This window comes from Thunnus thynnus, chromosome 9 (assembly GCF_963924715.1).
Source record: "Thunnus thynnus chromosome 9, fThuThy2.1, whole genome shotgun sequence".
Classification (NCBI taxonomy): domain Eukaryota; kingdom Metazoa; phylum Chordata; class Actinopteri; order Scombriformes; family Scombridae; genus Thunnus; species Thunnus thynnus.
The window spans coordinates 34,391,283-34,415,990 of NC_089525.1; the positions used below are offsets into that span (position 1 = coordinate 34,391,283).

Below are 24,708 nucleotides of genomic sequence, written 5' to 3' on the forward strand. Positions count from 1 at the left end.
GTCCTTCACAGTCCTGATGGCATCCTTCCCTGGCTGCTGCTATGTCATTGTCATTATTGTTATGATTGTTGTTATTCTGTCCCCCCCTCCCCCCCCCCTTCCCTCTCTCTTTCTCTCTCTCAACCCAACCGGTCAAAGCTGATGGCCGCCCACCAAGAGCCGGGTTCTGCTTGAGGTTTCTACCCGTTAAAGGGGAGTTTTTCCTTACCGCTGTCGCCAAGTGCTGCTCATGGAGGAACTGTTGGGTCTCTGTAAATTAAAGAGTACGGTCTTGACCTGCTCTATGTGAAAAGTGCCTTGAGATGACTTTTGTTGTGATTTGGCGCTATATGAATAAAAATTGATTGATTGATTGATTGATTGATTGATTGATGCATAGTAAAATGGAATCTCCACTAAATCAATGAAAGCATGCAAATTTAACAATAGTAATGCAAGAATGCACATAAAAGGATTACTTATGCATGACAACTTTCAAGTTTGAGGGAGCAGTTTTTCATATCTGTTGAACATTAATGAGACTGAAAGTGAGTAAATTTGGCTTGGCTGCAAAACTATGAAACCCCATCCAGTATGTATTTTTCAAACCAATGCTTGTAATGTACAGATATGATCATAACGTTCAGCGACGCTGTGGCTCAGTGATTAGTACTGTCATCTCACAGCAAGAACGTCCTGAGTTTAAATGCACAATATGTAATTTCCACTAACTCATTATTACCCTTTGACATCAAGCTGTAATTCAACTGTAAAGTCAATTAATGGCTGGATCATCCACAGAATTTGTGATTAACAAAATGATTGTTTGTAGCACTAGATTCAAGTGTATGCCTGTTTTAACAGGTGCCTTTTCAAGATAAATCCAGACCAAGGGACCAAAGTGGAGAAGAGAGAATCTGAAAAACAGCACTCCCTCAATGGAAGTGAATGGAGAGTAGGAGGCATCACACACACACACACACACACACACACACACACACCTTTCTCTTTCATGGAGCTATACACACACTGAGTCACTCTCTTTTATACATGGACAGTTCACAAGCATAACAAAGTGTTTTCCACAAGCTATTTTTACCTGTTTTTACTTCTATGTTTGAACTTTTTATGGACTGTAACTCTATTTTTACTCAGCATGTGACCCACATGTGTTCTCTGTGTTTCTTCTTCTTGTAAACAACAAATAAAGTTATTTGAACTTGAAGCTGTCACTAATACAGACAGAGCAGGTTGTTGTTTTTCTCCACAAAGAAGACAAATGTTGGAAGTTATTGATCTGTGAACACTGACTCAGTACTGTCAGCTGTTATTGGACACTTTGAACAGTGACACTAAAATGGAGGAAAACTTCCACCATGTTGATTTGTGTTGACTGTTAGTAGAGTTCTGAACTACAGATTTCTGCTGTTTCTACTGGAACTAAACTAACAAGATGAACAAAGAGTCATTCAAGAGTCAAACAGTGAAAACTGTCACAATACAAACACAATAAAGTTACAATAAATACCTTTAGACGGAGAAAAGGAGCTGCAACACGAGGAGAACAGAATAAGGAAGTAAACTTCAACAGGAAATAACCACAGAGAGAGGATGTGGTTTCACTAACAGATCAAAGGCTGATTTTAATGTTTTTAAATCATTAAAATATAGATATAATATAGATAATTTCGTGCTGATGTTTTTAAACCTTTCATGTATAGTGGTCACTTTCAGCCATCACAGTGGACTCTAGTGCATCATCCCATGTTTAAAAAAATGAAGTTCAAATATTTTTTTTCATGCCTAAAGGAGAATAAAAACACTAAAAATCCTGACTGAGGTTATCATAATTCATGCATGAAAGGGTTAAATGTTATATCATGTGAGTTCTGAGTAGTTTGCTGTTATTTCTTTATTTTAAAACATTTTAATTCGTTTACACTTTCTTAAAATTACTTTTTCTGTGAAAGTGAGCAAACTTCAGTTTTCTTCAGAAAGTGTCTGAACTTTCAAACAGCACGAAGAAGAAATGAGGACAGAAGAAGAAAATGTGTGAAAGTCAGGCTGGTCACAAAGAGACAAACAAGAGAAAAGCAAGATTATGAAAGCAAAATATATTTTAATATCATCCTTCATGTACATGAAAGTTTCCAGAACAATCAGGAGAGAAACAGCTTTATAGAATAATGTACAACATATAAATACTGAATATACACACACCATCATCAAACCAGTCTGTCCACTGTTAGATTCATACTGGGACCAGTTAGACTGTGTTATGGGAGGACTGGTGGACACACCTTCTACTTTTCTTCCACATGTCAGAGAGAAACACTCAACTGTTTCATGATTCACTACATTTTATTTCTCAGAGCTTCAATATATTGTTGAATGCAGGACGTTTACTTGTAAAGGAGTATTTGATGATAGTTTTACTACTTTTACTAAAGTAAAGGATGCGTTTTATTTCTTCCACCTCTGAACATATAAACTGTGTGAAACTGAAGTGTTGGAGGAACAGAAACATGAGTGTCTGCTGCCACCTGCTGTTCACTCACAGCATCACAACCTGTCAGAGGAGGAGCTGTTTGCTTCACTCACTTTAAAAACATGAAAACAGGAACATTTAGGCTTTAAAAAGAAATGAAGATGTTTGAAATAATCAGATCCAGTGGTGTCACTGAGCCTCAGCAGCTCTCTGTGGATCAATAAACTCCACCAGTGTTCAAATACAGATACAGTGTTGCTGTGAACAGAATCACTTATTAAACATATTTATATTTACAACACAATGACAACAAAGTCTTTTAATTCACCATCAGAAATCAAACTGTCTCTTTACAGCGTGTCACCATTAAAACCATTAAAACCAGTTTGTTCTTCCACTCTCACATCAGCAGTTTATCATGTGATGTACATTTATTAAATGTATATATACAGTTACAGTCAGGTGACAAATTAAAAGAAAAACCTGAATAAATAGGTGGAGAAATATAACGGATGCAGGATGATGAAGTCATGACCCGCCCTACTCTGCCTCTGATTGGCTAGTACTCGTCGCCTTCATTGGTTGGATTGGTTAAGTTTAGGGTAAGAATGTCAGGGTCAGCCAATCAGAGACAGAGTAGGGCAGGTCAGAGGTGCCACATTTATATTCAAAACAGAAAATTTTGAAGAAAACAATCTTTATGGTGTAAATTTGAAGGTTTTAAAGTACTGACGTCTTTAACAGGTTTGATGAAAGCAGAAATCACAATCTGGACTTAAAGTTTTTTAACTGTCAGTAAACAGCTGATAATGTGTTTCTATGTATTTTTAATCTAAAACTAATCAGTTTGATTCTTAAGGAAGATGATTAGGGCCACATGTGAATATTTATTAAAGTCAGAATTCTGACTTTAATCTCAGAGCTCATAAATTCTTCACAGGTGGCCTTAATCATCTTCCATCAGTGAGTGTGGAGTAAACAAATAAAACATTATTCAGATATTTGAACAGATTGGTTAATGGATCAGTTTTCTTCTCACAGTCCAGGTTAATTGATTAATTATCTTACTGAATTGTTGTTATAAACAGCTGGTATTACTGACAAAATGTGATATAAATGTTAATAAATTCATGTACATAATTGTAGGAGTTCTTTATTAATCCCAAAGAGAAATTTAAGTAATTACATGTTGTCCCAACTGGTTTTCTATCATTCTTTGGTCATGAGAAAGATGTTAAATTACATTCTATATATTAAAAACATCTTAACTTTAATTTGGTTATCACTGCAGAAAGTCTGGAAATGTCTGAGAGATTCTCTGCTGATACCAACTTCATTTTCATGTGACCCTCATTAGAAACCAGTTCTTGAAGAAAAATCATCCAACATGGCTTCTCAGACTTGTATTCAGACTTGTATTTTTCAGTTTTACATCACTGGAATGTTTTTATTCTGTTTCAGTTGTGCATTAAAATTAAAATAAAACTATTTCCCCAGTAGAGTTGAGAATGAGCTCCTCACTTACAACTTTAATACACAACTTAAAAGTCATCTGTTTGGTCACATGATGTCGACTCAGAGAGGTGATGCTGAACAAACTGACTAATAAACTGTCTTTGATCTAAAACTCCGTGAGGCACTTTTATATTTTTGTGACAGTTTGAATTTGGAGGACTTCATTTCCCAGAAATCCTGAGCAGAAACATCTTAACTTTAAAGTCAGAGAGAAACTGAAACCGAGAACAAAATGATTGGATGTTTTTTGGATTTAAGCTCTGTTGGTTTCATCAAACTCATTTTTCCTGAAGAGATTCGAGGAAACTTCAGCACGTTGAGGATTTAAAATCTGACTCTGGATGTGGTGGAAACATCTGGAACAAGTTATTTCAGTTTGTTTTAAAGTCAGATCAAACTGAAACTGTTTAAAGGGTACATTGAAGCTGCTACTTTAAAGTTTTGTTTTGCATTTTGACAGAAACATAATTTGTTGTTTTTAGGGTTAAAATGTTTAATTTTGTGTTTCATGATTCTGTTGCCAAATAAATAAAACCTCATAAAAAACTCCAGAGGTGAAGAAAGTTTTATTTTACAAAACGTCCCAATAATCCACCAACATAAAAATTCAGACATAAAACAACAAAGTTCAACACATTCAAAGTTTCTTCTGTGTGAAGATGAAAAAAGGTTTAAAGGAATAGTTCAGTATTTAAGGAATTAACGTATTTAAAAATACACAAACACCCTTTAAAGATCAGTAATGAACACATCCTATCTGTTTGTTTAATCGTTAACATTTTGACCAGATGATGGCGCTAAATGAAAACTCAGATCAAAGTTATTATTCCTCATCCTGCAGGAAACATGAAGGTGTGAAACTCATTTAACAGCAATCTGTTCAATAGTAGTTGAGATAGTTCAGTCTGAACCATTTCTACATTCATGCTGCTAGCAGAAGTTATATTTTAGGACTATTTCCTGACAAACAACAGTGTATCCATCCGCTCAGGACGTCACTGAACCCGGCTGTTGTTGGTCAACAAATAGTTCCAGGATGCAACTCTCCCAAACACCTGACACTGTTGTTTTCTTCTTACAATTTTGTTTATCAACAAATTATATCAGATATGTTGTAAAGTTCCTTTAGAAATATCACATGATGTATTTTTAGACTTTGATTATGTATCTCACAGTGTGTCTGTAGAACATGAATCCAATCTATCAATCTGATCAATAAACACCATCAGAACTCATCATTTTTGAGTCGCTCTGACAAAAACCCAAAAAAGTTTTATAGTCGATGTAAAAAATCAAAACGGACTTTAACTGACGTCAGTTGTGTCGTCACAGACTGTCTGAACTTTAAAGATCCTCCGCACATGTTTTAAGAATATAAAAATACTCTGCTTGGAATAATAATGTGTGTCTGATGTCAGTTTCCCATGAAAAAAGATTAATTTATTAGTTAAAAATTCTTCAAATGACATCTCATCCTTCATTAAACATCCAGAATGTGTAAATATTTAAATATGTTTAGTTTGCAGAGTTGAACTGCTTCACTGTAAAGTCCATTCTCAGTGTTTGTGCTCCGGAGGCTTCAAGTTTCCACATCACACTTGTGTAAATCGCATACTGGACCACGATTGGCTCCAAACTGGTTGTGACGTCATCAATCCTGCAGGTGTTAAACTGAGATTTAAGGTGAGCTCAAAGAAACAGAGAACATTCGCCCTGACAGCAGCATGATGCTCCATTAATTCACTGAGCAATGTTTGAGATCTTTGTCAGTAAATATCACAGAGCAGAACAAGCTGCACACTCAGATGTCTGTGATCCGCTCAACACATTTCTCAACAGATCTTACTCTTCTTTTACACATTTTAAACTGAATATATTGTGACTGTCTCTCTCAGGAGTAAACACCTGTCCATGCATCCAACTGGATTCTTCTTTTGGATTGTTTCCATGGTTACGTATTCATTTTGCTCTATTGTTTGTTTGTAATACATTATTTTGGTGTATATATTCAGGGCTGTAGCCAGGATTTTAGAAATACCCACAATAGAACAACATAAATAATATGTATCATTATTTAGGTTTTACTCATGTAATTATCCAATACATGAGTACTAAATGAAGGACTAAATGTTTCTAAATGTCCTCCACACTGCCAGGAATTAATCATGGCAGAGAAGTACAAAATCCATTTATAAGATATTTAAATAGGAATTTAAAATAATTCAATAGAAACATAGTAGATAGAAATAAGACAAAACTAAATAAAAAGAAGGAAAAAATGCAGTTTGGTGAAAGATATGATATGAATGAAGAGTCCCAAACTGAAGAGAATAAAACCTCCTGAGAGGTCTGAGACCAGCTGAGAAAATGAGCAGCTGTAACTTATATGTGTGGGAACTTGAGTGCTGAGGTTCACATAGTTTTTAGCTTTGAATCTACTGACATTTACACATTTTATTCAGACATCATCGTCATTTACAAATACATATTCACAAACATCTTCATGGATGTACAAAGAGCCAAAAGGCTTTGAATGATTTCTGAACATCATTTCACAAACTCCTGAACAGTGCAGGATGGTGGTATAGTTTGTCACTCTGACCACCAGAGGGCGCTAATATTCATCAGCATTTATCATCGTATCTCTGTCAGTATGAACCAAAGGAATAAACAGTGACACCTGCTAGCTTTAATCACACATGACAGCTGAGTGCTGATGATGCACAACTTATTTAGAAACAGTCAATGAACAACAGCTGTCAGACTGAATGTGAGCTAAACACATTAAACTGACACTTTAAACAGTCCTGAAACTGTCAAATACCTTCAATCTACTATATGAAATTAGATATGAATTAACATGCACACACACAAAAATAAATGGAGAAAACTAACATCAGCTACTGATCATCATGAACTTTATTCTCTACACAGGAACTAAATAAACACTCCAGAGAAAAACTAAATACTTCCTGTATGTCAGAAACACACAACAGCTCCTGGACTTCTCATCTCTAATGCTGTGTTCACATCATATGGGATGGATGGTAGAGGCGGGAAAGATTCCCATGTTTACAACTTGCCAGCGTTCATGTCACACAACAAATCAAGACTGCATGATTACAAAGTTGGTGGAATGAGGCTCAAAAATACTGTTATTGACAATAATCCACCATATCCAGTAAATATCAGAGCTTTCAGCTTTTCCACTTCATAATTACCACTTGAATGTTGACCTGAATTCTATTTACAAGTCAGAATCTCATAATTAGCATAATTCCAATATGATATGAACGCAGCATAAAAGCAGCCACACTCCAGCTGCTGAGCCTCAGCCTTCACCATTAGAGGTGTTCATTTAACCAGCCAATAGGAGGCCTGTTGTTCTGACCATCATTTGTCATGTGATCTCTAAATAAGTGAAGGAATCAGGTAACACAGTTACTATGAAACTACTAGAAGAACTACAACTAAACATTGTGAAGATCCCATTCCCATGATCCCATTACAGTTCAAGCCTTTCTAATACACTAACAACAGAAAACAACAACAACTGGACTCAGTTTATCATTTGATTCATTTTACAAACAAACTGTCAATCATGTGGAAACCATGTTTAAATTCACAAGCAGTGAGAGATCATGTTGGTACTAAATACCATCAGCTGTGTGTGATCCTGTACAGACTGAACTATCTGGTCAGCAGTGAGAAAGTTTCTCTAACAGGAGGAGACTCTTCCTCCTCCAGACCACACAGAGACACTGAGGAACCAGGCCAGACCATAAACCCAGCATACAGAGGCTGAGTGAATGTGGTGTTGAAGGTGTGGAGGTGGATCAGTGTGTCAGAGGAGACTCTGTAGAAGGACAGAGTGCCAGCAGGACAGTCCACATACACTGCTACTCTGTTAGAGACAGAGGAGGAGGAGGAGGAGGAACGGGAGAAGAAGACGTAGTTGGCAGAGGAGGAGGAGATGAATGTTTTTCTCTTAACATGACGGACAGAGTAACCATCATCATTGGAGCAGCTCAGACTCCAGGACTGATCATTCCATCCAAACAAACAGTCTTCACTGTCTCCTTTCCTTCTGATTCCTCTGTAAGTCACTGATATACGAACTCTTCCTCTCCACTCGACTTCCCAATAACAGCGACCAGTCAGATCATTTCTACACAGCAGCTGATACCAGTAATCAAATCTGTCTGGATGATCAGGATATGACTGATCCTCCTTCACACCTGTCACCTTCCTGTTGTTGTCAGACAGTTTGAGGTTTCTGTATGCTGTGTTTGGATCCAGTGTGAGTTGACAGAAATCTGATGGAGAGAACGAGACACAATACAGCTGCAGTTATTGATCTATCATCTGTTTGATGATGACATCATCTTCATCCTCAGTAGGACGTGAATGAGTGATGTCACAGTTTGAAGTTTGCTTTGTTTTCATGAATGAAATGAAAAACACACTTACACTTCCTCAGACCTGGTGTCAAGTATCGGACTCCAGCAGGCTGCAGCCTGAAAGGAGGAGGGGGGTCAGAGCAGCACGTTCTCTTTCAGCATGCAAACATGGACATGATATTACTGCTGCTCCATTATGGCAAAAACCATAATCACAATTATTTAACGCGATTACTCATTGACTTTGGAAACATTGTGCATCTATTTAAAAAAAAACAACTTGTCTTTTTAACGGTGGATTTCCTTGAACAATAACAGATGCAGACCAGGGTTAGATGCTAGACTTTTCTGACGGCCAACATGTCCGTTAATATTCCAGAATTCCGGCCATATAGAACAACTAGCGGACATATGTTTAAACAGCCATATAATATCCTACATTTAAACAGCAATAAAGCACAAAAACACAAACTATGATCCAACAAATGTATTTTAGTCAGCAGAATGAACTCTTCACACACTTTGTGAACTGAACATATAAGCAAGAATAATAAAATAAAACTAATATCCTTGCTGTTGTTAATTTAATGCAGCCATGTTGGCAGCCTGCAGCTGCAGCTCCACCACCTCCACCTGCCGCCGTCTCCCTGAGCTGCCTCTCACCGGGGCTGTACGGGGAAAATTAAACCTCCTACTGATCAACTACATGTTATTTAACCGTGGAGCTCCGGGCTGATCCGTTTGTTTCACTGTGTCAGTGCTGGATGTAACGTTACCTGAAATAAAAAGGTGTTAACTGCTGTGGAGCCAAAGTGCAGGACTGTTCCTGAAGTGTGCGCCGGCTTTTCAATCTCATACCACGCTTAGCCTACATCTGACCAAACATTCAATGAACCACTCAATGTTTTAACAGCAGAGGCAAAACCAAACTTTTGTATAATATAAGTTTAGTTCGTATCACTCGGTCATTTTCGGATAGCACGTGATCGCCTGCTGACGTCATTTCCACATTTCCAAGTAAGAGCACGCAGTCTTCCTGTGAGCTGTTTTTTTTTCTTCGAATTAATCAATCAGGGATAAGTAACGTGCATTCATTGTTTTGTGTTAATGTCACACAGTGAGTATTAGTGTGTGTTTATTTGTTCTATGTATATTATCTAGCTCACACTTTCGTATATATTTCTGTTTGAGTATGAAAGGCACGAGGATGCTTGTGAGCAATGTTCAGCTCTCTAAAGCGGTAGTTTGGCTGCTTCTTCAGTTGGCAGTTATCAGCCACGTCATCCTTTGTATTTTTCATTTATTCTTTCATATGGGTAAAAGTCACAAAGCACTTCACATCTTATTAGTGGTGTATCCTTACTAATGTAGCTGTCTGTGTGAACCGCACCGTGTTTAGTTAGGTTACATTCTTTCAGTGAGGCTACGTTAACTCTAGTAAGATATGACAAATGACAACATCCTGGTTAAGGTCTTTGATAGAATACACACTAAGCTAACGTTAGCTACCGAACCGGCATCTGTTGCATCTGTTGCACATTCATGCTCCGGGCTGTTGAACGTAGACTGAGTGTGTAACAGCTGACCTATCGGATGTGTAGAAGAACACAGAATGTGAACATAAACATTACTGTTAATACCGGGTGTGAACAGACGTACTTAAAGCTGTCCACTTGTGATCGGATCACCCGAGACGCATGTTAATACCAGGTATAAACAGTGCCATAGACTGTATGGGTTAGATCCATTGGAGGTACACTTACACTTACATTTTGCATTTGTATTCATCGTGTTATAAATAGCTGCGTTTATTTTTTTATTTATTTGTTATTGTTTAACAATAAAGCGGTAGATAAAAGTAGTCACCTCTTAAATGCTGTGCTTAAAATGTCTAAATCTTACCCCATAATTTTCTACTGATTAGACTAGCATTAAAAGGTTGTGGACAAATGTCTGGATGTGAGTCACCAGCATCTTCTAAAGTGGCCCCTTCAGGTTGGATGGTATGACTTCTGGTCTATTTACAATGCATCTTAATCGTATTTACAATGTATAAAACCCTGCTCCCTGCTTTCGTTCCCCAGCCTGCAACATCAATGTTTACTGTTGCCATGGCAACAGATGCCGGTTCAGTAGTTAATGTTAGCTTAGCGTAATCTACATATTAACAATGAACAATAAAACTACAATACGACGTTTCTAAACCAAAATAACTATCAACACCAACAGCCATTCTATCAAAGACTTTAACCAGGATGCTGTTACTTGTCATATCTTACTACACTTAACGTAGCCTCAATGAAACAATGTAACCTAACTACATTAATAAGGATACACCACTAATAAGATGTGAAGTGCTTTGTCACTTTTACCCATCTGAAAGAATAAATGAAAAATATAAAGGATGACGTGGCTGATAACTGCCAACTGAAGAAGCAGCCAAACCACCGCTTTGGAGAGCTGAACATTGCTCACAAGCATCCTCGTGCCTTTCATACTCAAACAGAAATGTATACAAAAGTGTGAGCTAGATAATATACACAGAACATATAAACACACACTAATACTCACTGTGTGACATTAACACAAAACAATGAATGCACGTTACTTATCGCTGATTGATTAATTTGAAGAAAAAAAACAGCTCACAGAAAGACTGCGTGCTCTTACTTGGAAATGTGGAAATGATGTCAGCAGGCGATCACGTGCTATCCGAAAATGAGTGATACGAGTGGATTTTCATCCGGACAGGCGGAAAGTTTGTTTCAAAACTCTGTGTGTGTAAAAAGCAAATCCACGCGCGTAGAACTGAGATCCACAAATGTTTTTTTCGATTCACAAATAAAAACTGAGTTCACAAATGCCTGTTGGAAAGTTGTAAATGTTAGGAAGATATTCACAAATGTTTTTCATTTATTTCTAAATTAATATAATGTATTCACAGATATTTTTTTATTTGTGGAATTTGTTTGTGTATTTGCAGATCTGTTTTATATTTGCAAAGTATTTTTGTGAGTTTACAAATCAGTTTTTTTGTGTTTGTGGAAAGTGTTTATATTTACAGATTACACATTTACACAGAGATTGTTGTTCTGTTCACACAAATCATTATGAAACAAATCTCACTCCATACATCAGATAACGTGAGTCAGAGACAGCTTCTCTTGCTCTGTCTCTTTGGTTGCTAATTTCATCCCTGATGGTTAAATGTCTCTGTGGCTGTTGTGTGAATTTATCTCCTTAACAAGAATGCAGCAGATATCATATAATGTGCTGCAGGTAGTTTGCTTTTTGAAGTTACAGTGAAATGTCTGAACTCACTCTTGTTTTTAATTGAGTGGTTGTTCAGTTACCTGATGATGTTGTGTGATTAGTGGATGAATGTGCAGGAAGTCTGGCTGCTTGCTTGTGACAATTTCTTCAGTTCGTTTTTAAGCTGAACCATATATTGAGTAATAAGCTAAATGTAACTAGAATAACAAGTTAACATGTCAGCTTTGTAGACTATATTTTGTATGTGGTGCATATAGATAAGAGTGTGTAAGTCATGTATTTGATGCATGCATTAATACTTTATGATGTGAACCTACACTTTTAGATCTGTGAACGTTTATAGTGTTCAGTATTTCTAGTATTCAGCACTGATCTGTACCTGTATCACATTATAAGCTTTGTAGTACTTTATATATTTCTGTATACTAAGAAAATACATAGGAAACACATGTAAATCATGTGATATGTTGTCTGCTTTTGATGAGAACATAAATCTGTTGTCACAATAGAACAATACTATAAATTTGAATTTAACTTTGTTAAAATGACACATGTAAACCACTCCACGGCTAAAATGAACATTTCTTTATTTAGAAACAATATATATAAATGTCTTTAAAGAAGCATCCTTTTCACCACTCCGGGGTTTTTGTTTTTGGAAGCAAATTGTTTTATTGGCATATAAAACTGCCCTCCACCCCTCCGATTTCATCGGGTGAGGGACAATGATATAGTATGATGTGGTTTGTTGTAAGATTCCATGTTGGTTTTCCTCCTGTCTTCCCCAATTTTTTGAGTCACCAGCCGCCACTGATTATATTGGTACAGACTCTAATGGTACATCGTTAGTACAAAAGATTACACCGTAACTATAGAGCAATTACACTGTACGTTGCAGGTTGTAATCTTAAGCGTTTCCCTTTTTCTTTTAAGACTCAGCAGTTTGTATTCTGAAATGATGACAACCTGTCTGTCCATACCTGAGAGTGTCCAGTCTCCAGTGTGGATCCTCTAGTCCAGCAGACAGCAGTTTCTCTCCTGAATCTCCTGGATGATTGTAGCTCAGATCTAGCTCTCTCAGATGGGAGGGGTTGGAGCTCAGAGCCGAGGCCAGAGAAGCACAGCCTTCCTCTGTGATCAGACATCCTGACAGACTGCAGACACGCAAGACAATACACGTCACATGATCTGAGATCATGTGTTTATTACTGTCATCACCATCATGTGTTTCTGTAATCTTTAGAGTTAAGCTTAATACTTTTAGTCACTCTAAATTCAAGTGGCTAACCACTGTAAGGCTTTTCTTGTGAGGTAGTTCAGCTTCCTGTAACCTTAGTCAACATGATGTTAGACGACGGCTAACTCTTCACTGCATAAAATTAGGTATAAATAAAAGAATAGTAGAATAAGAAACAGCCACAGTGAGTTGATTAGATGAAGAGCTGCAGGTGACAGATGCTCACAGCTGAATACAGAACAATCCCAAATAATGTGGCATATAAGGACTGAGCATTGTGGAAAAAACTAACAGTAAGGAAACATTTCTGACTCATTCATTCAGTTTCAGTAATCATCCAGAGTTTTAAGGTCGTTTGAAACAAAACAAAAATTAATTGGTGGTTAACCACATAACAACTGGGGTGCACTGACATATCACCATGGTGAGTAAAAATCACTATCATCCAAATACAGATACTGCTCTGACATTAAAAGAAACTATAACTGTTAAAAATCTGCCCATTGAATAACTGTCTGTATGTGTTTTACTTTGGGCCAGATACACAGTTCTCCAATCAGTGTTTGGATCTTAAAACTCCTCTCTGGTATTTCAGGTTCCAACAGCAAAAACAGAGCAAAACTAATAAAAATATATAAATAGAAAATTACTCACAAAGTATAAATACACAACTGGTCTGAAAATAATTTCAATAGAGAAAAGTCCACGTGTTTATGTACTCATATAAATCACAATTTAAATGGTCATCAGATGAGCAGGTTGATGAATCCTGACCTGACAGTTTTCAGTGTACAGTGTGGACTCTCCAGTCCAGCAGATAACAGCTTCACTCCTGAATCCTGCAGGTTGTTGTTAGTCAGGTCTAGCTCTCTCAGACTACAGGACTGGGAGCTGAGAACTGAGGACAGAGCTGCACAGCTTCTCTCTGAGAGGCTACAGCCATTCAGTCTGGAGAATACATTTGGAAAAATACTTAATAATTGATTTTTCTCCCCTCTTGAAAAAATCTCTTTGACTATCTTTTCAATAAATCAATAAATCAATCTATAAATAACTATCCTGTACTTACAGAGCTATGTTGGAGGATTTGACCACTGGCAGCAGCCTCAGAAGAGTCTCCTCTGAAGCAGAGTATTTCTTCAGGTCAAACACATCCAGATGTTTTTCTGATGACAGTAAGATGAAGACCAAAGCTGACCACTGAGCAGGAGACACTTTATCTGTGGAGAGACTTCCTGAATTCAGATGCTGTTGGATCTCCTCCACTAGAGAATGATCGTTCAGTTCATTCAGACAGTGGAACAGATTGATGCTTCTCTCTGTAGACAGATTCTCACTGATTTTCATCTTGATGTACTCGACTGTTTCCTGATTGGTCTGTGAGTTACTTCCTGTCTGTGTCAGCAGACCTCGGAGGAGAGTCTGATTGGTCTGCAGTGAAAGACCCAGGAGGAAGCGGAGGAACAAGTCCAGGTGTCCATTTGGACTCTGTAAGGCCTCGTACACAGCACTCTGGTAGAAATGTGTTGATTTGCCTCTGAACCCTTCAGACCACCAGGATGTTGTTTGTTCTTCTGTCAGCAGTTTGACTCCAGAGTTGAAGAATGTCAGATGGACATGAAGAGCAGCCAGAAACTCCTGAATGCTCAGATGGACAAAGCAGAACACCTTGTCCTGGTACAGCCCTCTCTCCTCTTTAAAGACCTGTGTGAACACTCCTGAGTACACTGAGGCTGCTCTGATATCGATGCCACACTCTGCCAGGTCTGATTCATAGAAGATCAGGTTGCCTTTCTGCAGCTGCTCAAAAGCCAGTTTTCCCAGAGACTCAATCATCTTCCTGCTCTCTGGACTCCAGTGTGGATCTGTCTCAGCTCCTCCATCATACTTGACCTTCTTCAGTTTGGACTGAACCACCAGGAAGTGGATGTACATCTCAGTCAGAGTCGTGGGCAGCTCTCCTCCCTCTCTGCTTTTCAAAGCATCCTCCAGAACTGTAGCAGTGATCCAGCAGAAGACTGGCATGTGGCACATGATGTGAAGACTTTGTGATGTCTTGATGTGGGAGATGATGGTGCTGGCTTGCTCCTCATCTCTAAATCTCTTCCTGAAGTACTCCTCCTTCTGTGGGTCAGTGAACCCTCTGATCTCTGTCACCATGCTGACACACTCAGGAGGGATCTGATTGGCTGCTGCAGGTCTTGTGGTTATCCACAGGCGAGCAGAGGGAAGCAGTTTCCCCCTGATGAGGTTTGTCAGCAGCACATCCACTGAGGTGGACTCTGTAACATCAGTCAGGATCTCATTGTTGTGGAAGTCCAGTGGAAGTCGACATTCGTCCAGACCGTCAAAGATGAACACAACCTGGAACTCTTCAAACCTGCAGATTCCTGCTTCTTTGGTTTCAGTAAAGAAGTGATGAACAAGTTCCACCAAGCTGTACTTTTTCTCTTTCAGCATATTCAGCTCTCTGAAAGTGAATGGAAATGTGAAGTGTATTTCCTGGTTGGCTTTGTCTTCAGCCCAGTCAAGAGTGAACTTCTGTGTTAAGACTGTTTTCCCAATGCCAGCCACTCCCTTTGTCATCACTGTTCTGATTGGTTCATCTCTTCCAGGTGAGACTTCAAAGAGGTCTTCATGTCTGATTGTTGTTTCTGGTCTGTCTGTTTTCCTGGATGCTGTTTCAATCTGTCTGACTTCATGTTCATCATTGACCTCTGCAGTCCCTCCCTCTGTGATGTAGAGCTCTGTGTAGATCTGATTCAGAAGGGTTGGATTTCCTGCTTTAGCAATCCCCTCAAACACACACTGAAACTTCTTCTTCAGGTTAGACTTGAGTTTATGATTAAACATGGCATGAGATTCTGTATGAACAGAAAATAGAATCAATGAATAAATTAGTATTAGTAAATATTTCAAAAGACTATAAAAAATATTTTCCTCCATCATTAATGTCTCATTTATCCATCATGTTAAATTTTTATAGAAATCCTCTTACTGTTCTGCAGACGGTCAGCCAGCTCCTCCTGCTTCATTCTCCTCAGGAAGTGCAGTGTGATCTTCTGAAATGCCTCTCTGCTTCTCCTCCTCTGCTCTTCCTCTTCATCGTCCAAAACCTCCTCATCCTCCCTCTGACTCTCTAGGCATTCTGGATAATCTGAACTCAGAACTTTCTGCATCTTCTTCAGCTCATTCTTCACAAAGGTGATGATGTTCTCCTCCAGCAGCTGGAACAGAATACTATATGAATGACACAATCAAACTCCAATCATGAAGCAAACATCAGATCCATGTTGGACAGACTGACAATCCACTGGTCTACAAAGTGCAGCATGGAGATGGTTGTGAACAGAAAAGATGTAAAAGTAGTTATTGTACATGTACAGACCATAAATATGGAGTCCAGGTGTGTTTGATGCTGCTGGGCAGACTGACCACTGGGAACCTCTGAGCTCTCCTGGTCCACTCTGTGAAGGAATCATGAAGAATGAGCTCACATTATGTCTGTCCACACAGAGACAAACACAGGCTAAAGGCCCATCAAGTGATATTTGGATGTGAACAGAGAATCAGATGACTCCCTGTAGTGGTAAAGCTTTACTAGTCCTGTTGATCCCACTGAGAATCAACAGCTCAGTCTGTTTGTAGCTTTCAGCTCAGTGTTTTGCTTCATCAGTCAGTTTGGTTTAGTCCCAACAGCTCTGAACAACCCTCCATACAGCTCTCCCTCCCTCACTGTACACTGCTGAAGTGGCCTGGAGCAAGGCAGCTACAACCTCCAGCTGCTCCAGTGGAGCTGCTCAGTGTCTGCTTTTATCAGACTGGTTGAACTGGGCAGCTCCCAGTATGAAAATGACATTCAAGTGTGTGTAAGTGAGAAAGTAGGCAGGTGTCATGTCTGAGGTTTTTGAATGTCTTGTGTTTGAGCAGGTTGAGGAGTATTTAGTCAGACACAGTTTGTTGTATGTGCTTCAGTCTGGTTTTACAGCAGCATACTCTACTGACACCTGTCTTATTCATTTGTTTGATTTTATTAGACAAAACCTTGGTGGAGGAAATTATGTTATGAAAGCCATTTACACAGTGAATCATTCTGTACTGTTGTCAAAGTTACAGTGCATGGTGTTTGGACATATTACTGTAAAATGGTTTATTTCTTATATTACTTGAAGAACTCAAGTCTCTGATGCTGAAGTAATTCTATCAGAAACTCAGGATATAACGTGTGGTGCTGCATGGTTCTATTTTAGGGCCTCTTTTATTTCTTATGTATATAAATGGTACAACAGCTGCTGTGACATGCAAGCTACTGCTGTATGCTGACAATTCTGCATTACTGGTATCTAGGAATGATGTCAGTGAAATTCAGAACTCTACATAATGAATCAGAAAGTGTGAGAGTGGCTGATAGATAACAAGCTATCAATACATTTGGGTAAAACCCAGTCAATCCTGTTTGGAACAAAGACGTCAAGAATGAATACATTGAAAATATTTTGTAATGGAACTAAAATTTTATTATATTTTGTATCATATTTAGGAGTAATATTGGACCAGTCACTGTCCTTTGAATCTGTTGTTGTTAAAATATTATCTAAGAGTGCCAGAAAACTTCAGTTCCTCTTTCACAGAACAAAAGTAGAATTTTTTTTTAACTTTTCTGTTAAGAAACTTCTCATGTCCTCATTGATACAGCGTCAGTTTGATTCTGCCTGTTCTGATTTGTTCAGTGGTTTGACACCTGAATTTAGGAACAAACTGCAGGTGATGCAAAATAATATTATTCAGTATTTATTTAAATGTATCCTCTTTAACTCATGTTGGTGATGAATTGAGAAGTGTAGGACTGCTGTCAGTACAACTCAGAGTAGAACAACAGAAGCTGCATGATATGTTCAACATTATCAATGGGTTTGCTCCTCAATACTTCACAGATAACAATGGAACATACTCAGCATGGCTATAACACCAGGGCCAGTGTGTGTTCATATGAAGTCCCTCCAATGAATAATGTAGCCAGAAGTTCCTTTTTTTAAGTTGCTGCTGTGTTGTGGAACAGCCTCCTGTTACACATCCAGCTGTTAAAAATGAGAGGAACTTATAGAAGTCAGGTCAGGACTTATTTATGGAACATGGTCACAGGTTTATAATGAAATCTGCAATTCCATTTTTACTTTTTTGTTGTACTTTATGTTTTTATGTGGGCATGTATTAATTTATTGAATTTGTGGTGATCTAGTTTTATGTTGTATGTCTTGTGTTTTGTCTTTTAACATCTTGGGACCATGTTGGAAATAAATATTTTCACTTTAACATGTTTTTTATGTTTGTAATGTATAAATAAATCATATTATGTCACTTTTCATATGAACAACCAAGTGCAACACCATGAATGTCTTCCAGGAGAGACTGTCTGAACATGCGATCTGTTATCTCCATATTTAAATTATTATCACGTCTCCTCCCTCTCTATGATGGCCGGCTTTTCACTGACGTGGTCGGACAACACGTCATACAAACCAGTTCTTTTCTAGCATAACCCGACATTTACTGTCAGTTACAGCTTACATCTGATCAGCAGATGGATGTACTCCTTTAAAATCAAGGAAATTCTCCTTCAACTGGTTGCTCTTAAAGGACACACAGCTGGGTTCAGGTCCAGGAGAGTCTGGTTTCTGCTGCTGGATCCTGAAACAACAACAGCTCTGATAAATGTGCATGTTGGATAGAAATTAAAAGTCTGTTCAGTCTTTGCAGCTTTACATTCTTACCTTCCATCAGCAGGTTGTCCGGGTTTAAAATTTAAAGGTTCATACATGGACCAGTCACTCTTCATGGACACACAGCTGGGTCCAGATCCAGGTCCAGGTCCAGGTCCAGGTTCAGGTTCAGCAGAGTCCGGTCTGTGCTGCTTCTTTGTTCTTCAACACAACACATACAGAGCTTTGAGTGTGAATAATGATGGAGTGATGTGAGTGGAGAACAGTGATGGACAGTTAGAGATCCTCATCTCACCTCTGAGCTTTGGTCTGGCTGTCATGTTCCCCACACAGAGAGCTTTTAGAGGGAGGGATTCCCTCCTCTTTGTACTCACACTGATCCATAGCAGAGAAACACCTTCACACAAACACAACAACATGGTCATTCATTACAACAAGCTGCACATCACACCAGCACTGCAGTTACAACGGCGTCATTCTTGATTCAACCACCTCTTCATTTCCACTGAGGTTTAATGTTTTACTTTCAGAAGGTTCCAGTTCTCTGTTGGCTTTTTATTTACCACTATAGAGCACATTTAATGGAGAGGAGCTGCTGGTGGAGTCAGCTGTGTGGCAGAAGAAATAAAAATACTCACCAGGTGAATTCAGATCCACATCCAGTCACAGAGTCTTTGTAGCTTCACCTGCAGAGGAAACACAGAGAGAGAAACTGCTGCTGATTCTCCTTCATCAGTCCTTCATCATCAGTCTGAGGACTCTGGTTTTCTATGGAGTCATTTGTACTTCTTGCTGTTTTAATTAGAGATTGTTGTGAATCACACTTTTAACTTATTTACTTTAAATTTACACTTTTACAGATTGTAAGGATCGAAGGACAGATGTTTCCATGATTAATATTTAAATTTATGGAGCATTTAACATTGATCTTGCACATTACCAACATCATCTACAGTAAAGATTAAAACAGGCAGAATGAGAGAGAACAATCTGTCTGACTCAACACTAAATGCAGTTCTGTACAACAGAACAAAGATCTTCCTGTGATGAGGCATCACATTGTAGTTTAAACTCCGTCATTATTCCACAAACAGAGTTTACTGTGTTTTGATGACAGTGATTCACTTTGTAGTTTATATAATGTGACATTGATTTTATATTGATATATTATAAAGATACTGAATGAAGGTTTGGCAGCAACATAAACTTTAGTTTCTATTGCTGCAGCTCTTCGCTTGGTTAAAATACTGAATATCATCAATGAAAAGATGTTTTCAACAGTTTGTCTGTGATATAGTTTAGAAAGATTTCGGAATATATTATTTTATGTCTTTTTATTAGCTGTTAATCACTAACCATACCCCCTGTGAAACAAAGTCTCCCTCACTACCAGCATGATACTGGTTATTAAACCATGCACCAGTTTAAAGGTGACTGAATGGGGCGACCCTTCATACTGACACTAAACTTCTCTGACAATGAATAAAATGTTTTACACAAACAAACTCAAGACTGTTTGAAACTGTTAATTTTATGTCAAACTGTCAGAACATAATCACATGACTGTGTTTAAGTGCAGTTAGTGACGTGTTGAAAGCTGATAAAATGTGTATCTGTCAGGTTGATGAGCTGTTGTTGACTTGCTAGCTAGTGACAGTGTTCCTAATATAACTGCAGCACATTTTACTGTTTGATGAACATCTATTAACTGCAGAACATCTATTAAAACATGGTTTACTTTTACTGCTCAACATTAAACACAACTAAACAGCATATTATTAATAATCTATTTCATTCATTTATGAAAAGCAGCAGCATCATACATTGAGCCTTTAACACTCAGTGTCAGCTGTGTATTTATTTGAGTCTCATTTATTATTATTGATGCACATATTACATGTTATATGCAGGTAATTTTTCAGAGTAACAACAGACAGTGAAAGGTTGAAGGAATTAGTGTTAAAATAGTGCAGACGTGGAACAATGGGTGGCACAGGGGTAACATTCATTAAGACCTGCATTATTGTCTCTGATGCTGTGAAATACACCCAGTGATGGAGGAAACTCAACTGCAGTCAAATACAACAGTTGTATAAAAAAATGAATAAGATGTTGAACAGTTGAAACAAGTAGATTGAAGGTCATTTGTTGGGTTTGTGATGTCACTATTCTTCAGCCAGCACATGGTCTCAGTTGGGTGTTGTGTGTTAGCAGCGACCCACGCTGACACAGTTCTATAGCAGCTAGTTTAACTGACATGCTAACATCCAGCATTTCATTCAAACTGAACAAAGCAAACACTGACAGGCATCTTTTATTCTCCCTCTAAATGTTCTTGTTGCTGCATCATCTGTAGATTCTCTTTACATCATAGATGCTTTCCAAGCTAGCAGCATACGAGCTGTCTTAGGTGTGTTTACATCCTGTAAATGTTGTTAATGGAACTTTAGTAAACTACAAATTGATTAACAATCATTTACTGTCTGTATACGTCATGACAGTGGGGTTATGAAAGTTGAGGGGCATTCACAGCTTTTATTTTATCTGCTTCTCTCCAGATATTTCCCAGTCTAGAGCAGAGGATCCTGTGCAGCCTCACCTCAAGGTCTTCCCCAAGACGCAGCATGGGAACAGGAAGAGGGCATTTAATGATTCTTGGTACAAAGACAATACATGGTTAGAGTATTCCATTAGTAAAGATTCTGTTTTTCGCTGTGCTTGCCGGCATTTTTCCCTTCCAAATGCCCCATCCTCTGTATTTAGGTCAGAAACAGGCTTTTCCAACTGGAAGAAAGCTTTGTACAAGGAAGGTGGGTTTAAAGACCACTCTAAACCAGAGCGCCACAGAAATGTCATGTTTGCATGGAAGCAGCACCACATGGTCATTCAAACAACTTCATGTATGATAGATTCCATCAATAAAGAGAGGGAAAAGACAATTAAAAAGAATCAGGCATACATCAAAACCATTGCAGACGTACTGCTATTAACTGCCACCAAGAACATCTCCCAAACAGGTCACAGAGAGTCTGAGGACTCAAATAACAGAGGCAACTTCTTAGCCATTTTAGCGGAAATTGCTAAGCATCATCCCCTGATAGAGAAGCACATGAAAGCTCATGGAAATACCAAGTACACTGGCAAAACTATCCAAAATGAAATACTGGAATGCAGAAATGGTACAAGCTGAAATAATAGGGGAAGTCAAACAAAGTGAGGTTTTCACTAATTGCTGATGAAACCAAAGACCTTCAGAAGAAAGGGCTGACAGGTTAGATGCAGCAGGGCTAACCGACTTGATCATAAAATACCTTGAAAGACATGGGTTAGAATATCGAACCAACCTGGTTGGTCAGGGCTATGACCGTGCTGCTGTTTTGAGTGACAAGCACTCAGGTGTGTGTACAAGGATCCAAGAAGTAAGTACATGCATTTTATGTCCATTGTAATGCTCATTGTTTGAACCTTGTGATCATGGATAGTGTCAGGTCAGTCTCTGAGGCTGATCGCTTTTCTCACTTCTTCAATTGAAGACAGTTTAGGTTTTACTAGTCCATTGACTCAGAAATGACTCTTTATGTTTTAAGGGCAACATAATACATTTTCAGGTTGAGCCTGTAATTGTTAATATTATTAAGCCAATTATTTGAAGATACTGACTTGTTACCAGGGTTCAATTTGTTTTGCATCTATAACTATCCAGTGTAAGTTTCCTTTCATTTCATGTCTATAAGGTATGTAAGGAAATAGGATAAAGATACTCTGTGATTATCTGAAGTATAATAAGGATAGCTATGCTCCAGTCCAGCAGTTCATACAAATAACTGGATGTAAGTAGTAAACTGCTACCAGACCCTAAATAAATTCTGCTGAGTTGTTACACTCATATGGTTTCAGTAATTATTTTATGGTAAGCTGAAGTGGTTACAACTACATTAGTAGAAAAAATTCTTTCATTTTGATTTGGCATGTTGAGACTGGAACAGGGCTCGAAGGCGGGGAGGTTGCTGTGCTCATGTCCCTCATCTCCAGAACCCCCACGCTTTTAAAATCGCTGCTCCACCCCTGCATTAAAGTCAGAGGAAAGGAGCTACATCACACATCTATCAGCGTCACACACAGAGTCTGAAAGCTCCAGACAGATTTAACCCCTTCCTCCACCACTGCCATACACACTCTGTATGTTGTAGATTAAGATATTTTTACCTGTTTTTACTTCTATGTTTGAACTTTTTATGGACTGTAACTCTGTTTTTACTCAGCATGTGACCCACATGTGTTCTCTGTGTTTCTTCTTCTTGTAAACAACAAATAAAGTTATTTGAACTTGAAGCTGTCACTAATACAGACAGAGCAGGTTGTTGTTTTTCTCCACAAAGAAGACAAATGTTGGAAGTTATTGATCTGTGAACACTGACTCAGTACTGTCAGCTGTTATTGGACACTTTGAACAGTGACACTAAAATGGAGGAAAACTTCCACCGTGTTGATTTGTGTTGACTGTTAGTAGAGTTCTGAACTACAGATTTCTGCTGTTTCTACTGGAACTAAACTAACAAGATGAACAAAGAGTCATTCAAGAGTCAAACAGTGAAAACTGTCACAATACAAACACAATAAAGTTACAATAAATACCTTTAGACGGAGAAAAGAAGCTGCAACACGAGGAGAACAGAATGAGGAAGTAAACTTCAGACAGAGAGAGAGGATGTGGCAGCCTCTGGTTTCACTAACAGATCAAAGGCTGTTTTTAATGTTTTTACATCATAAAAATAAAATCAGTTATAGATAATTTTGTGCTGATGTTTTTAAATGTTACATCATGTGAGTTCTGAGTAGTTTGCTGTTATTTCTTTATTTTAAAACATTTTAATTCGTTTACACTTTCTTAAAATTACTTTTTCTGTGAAAGTGAGCAAACTTCAGTTTTCTTCAGAAAGTGTCTGAACCTTCAAACAGCACGAGGAAGAAATGAGGACAGAAGAAGAAAATGTGTGAAAGTCAGGTTGGTCACAAAGAGACAAACAAGAGAAAAGCAGATTATGGAAGCAAAATATATTTTAATATCATCCTTCATGTGCATGAAAGTTTCCAGAACAATCAGGAGAGAAACAGCTTTATAGAATAATGTACAACATATAGATACTGAATATACACACACCATCATCAAACCAGTCTGTCCACTGTTAGATTCATACTGGGACCAGTTAGACTGTGTTATGGGAGGACTGGTGGACACACCTTCTACTTTTCCTCCACATGTCAGAGAGAAACACTCAACTGTTTCATGATTCACTACATTTTATTTCTCAGAGCTTCAATATATTGTTGAATGCAGGACTTTTACTTGTAAAGGAGTATTTGATGGTAGTTTTACTACTTTTACTAAAGTAAAGGATGCGTTTTATTTCTTCCACCTCTGAACATATAAACTGTGTGAAACTGAAGTGTTGGAGGAACAGAAACATGAGCGTCTGCTGCCACCTGCTGTTCATTCACAGCATCACATCCTGTCAGAGGAGGAGCTGTTTGCTTCACTCACACTTTAAAAACATGAAAACAGGAACATTTAGGCTTTAAAAAGAAATGAAGATGTTTGAAATAATCAGATCCAGTGGTGTCACTGAGCCTCAGCAGCTCTCTGTGGATCAATAAACTCCACCAGTGTTCAAATACAGAGACAGTGTTGCTGTGAAGAGAATCACTTATTAAACATATTTATATTTACAACACAATGACAACAAAGTCTTTTAATTCACCATCAGAAATCAAACTGTCTCTTTACAGCGTGTCACCATTAAAACCATTAAAACCAGTTTGTTCTTCCACTCTCACATCAGCAGTTTATCATGTGATGTACATTTATTAAATGTATATATACAGTTACAGTCAGGTGACAAATTAAAAGAAAAACCTGAATAAATAAGTGGAGAAATATAACGGATGCAGGATGGTGAAGTCATGACCCGCCCTACTCTGCCTCTGATTGGCTAGTACTCGTCGCCTTCATTGGTTGGATTGGTTAGGTTTAGGGTAAGAATGTCAGGGTCAGCCAATCAGAGACAGAGTAGGGCAGGTCAGAGGTGCCACATTTAT

At 38.2% G+C, this 24,708-nt stretch overlaps 2 protein-coding genes across 4 annotated transcripts in view; both read right to left on the reverse strand.

Moving 5' to 3' along the window:
* Positions 1-1,579, reverse strand: part of LOC137188651 (NLR family CARD domain-containing protein 3-like) — a 38,476-nt gene extending 36,897 nt beyond the window's left edge. For both annotated transcript variants that reach the window (XM_067598238.1, XM_067598237.1), the window contains exon 1: positions 1,508-1,579. The gene's annotated coding sequence lies outside the window, so the exon portion shown is untranslated. The remainder of the gene's footprint in view (positions 1-1,507) is intronic.
* A 2,950-nt stretch (positions 1,580-4,529) lies between these two features.
* On the reverse strand, positions 4,530-23,319 carry LOC137188646 (NLR family CARD domain-containing protein 3-like). 2 transcript variants are annotated; one of them, XM_067598221.1, is made up of 12 exons: positions 23,248-23,319; positions 19,251-19,298; positions 18,908-19,009; positions 18,664-18,813; positions 18,461-18,580; positions 16,281-16,359; positions 15,891-16,119; positions 13,962-15,756; positions 13,667-13,840; positions 12,636-12,809; positions 8,453-8,499; positions 4,530-8,298 (listed from the first exon to the last, which is right to left on the reverse strand). In XM_067598221.1, the coding sequence occupies exons 3-12, from the start codon at positions 18,994-18,996 to the stop codon at positions 7,673-7,675; spliced, it is 3,483 nt and encodes a 1,160-aa protein (XP_067454322.1). In that variant the 5' UTR covers positions 18,997-19,009; positions 19,251-19,298; positions 23,248-23,319; the 3' UTR covers positions 4,530-7,672. The 2 variants fall into 2 exon arrangements, with proteins under 2 accessions (XP_067454322.1, XP_067454323.1); XM_067598222.1 differs by lacking the exon at positions 23,248-23,319 and having other exon boundaries at positions 19,251-20,024.
* Between the last annotated feature and the right edge of the window lie 1,389 nt (positions 23,320-24,708).

Bases quoted from the DNA above. Each gene is read 5' to 3' on its own strand.
- LOC137188646 (XM_067598221.1), bottom strand. From the start codon at position 18,996: ATGGATCAGTGTGAGTACAAAGAGGAGGGAATCCCTCCCTCTAAAAGC. The intron at 15,757-15,890 runs GTAAGAGGATTT...CTGTTCATACAG, and splicing joins GGCTGACCGTCTGCAGAACA to AATCTCATGCCATGTTTAAT. The intron at 12,810-13,666 runs GTCAGGATTCAT...GCGTGTCTGCAG, and splicing joins TGTACACTGAAAACTGTCAG to TCTGTCAGGATGTCTGATCA.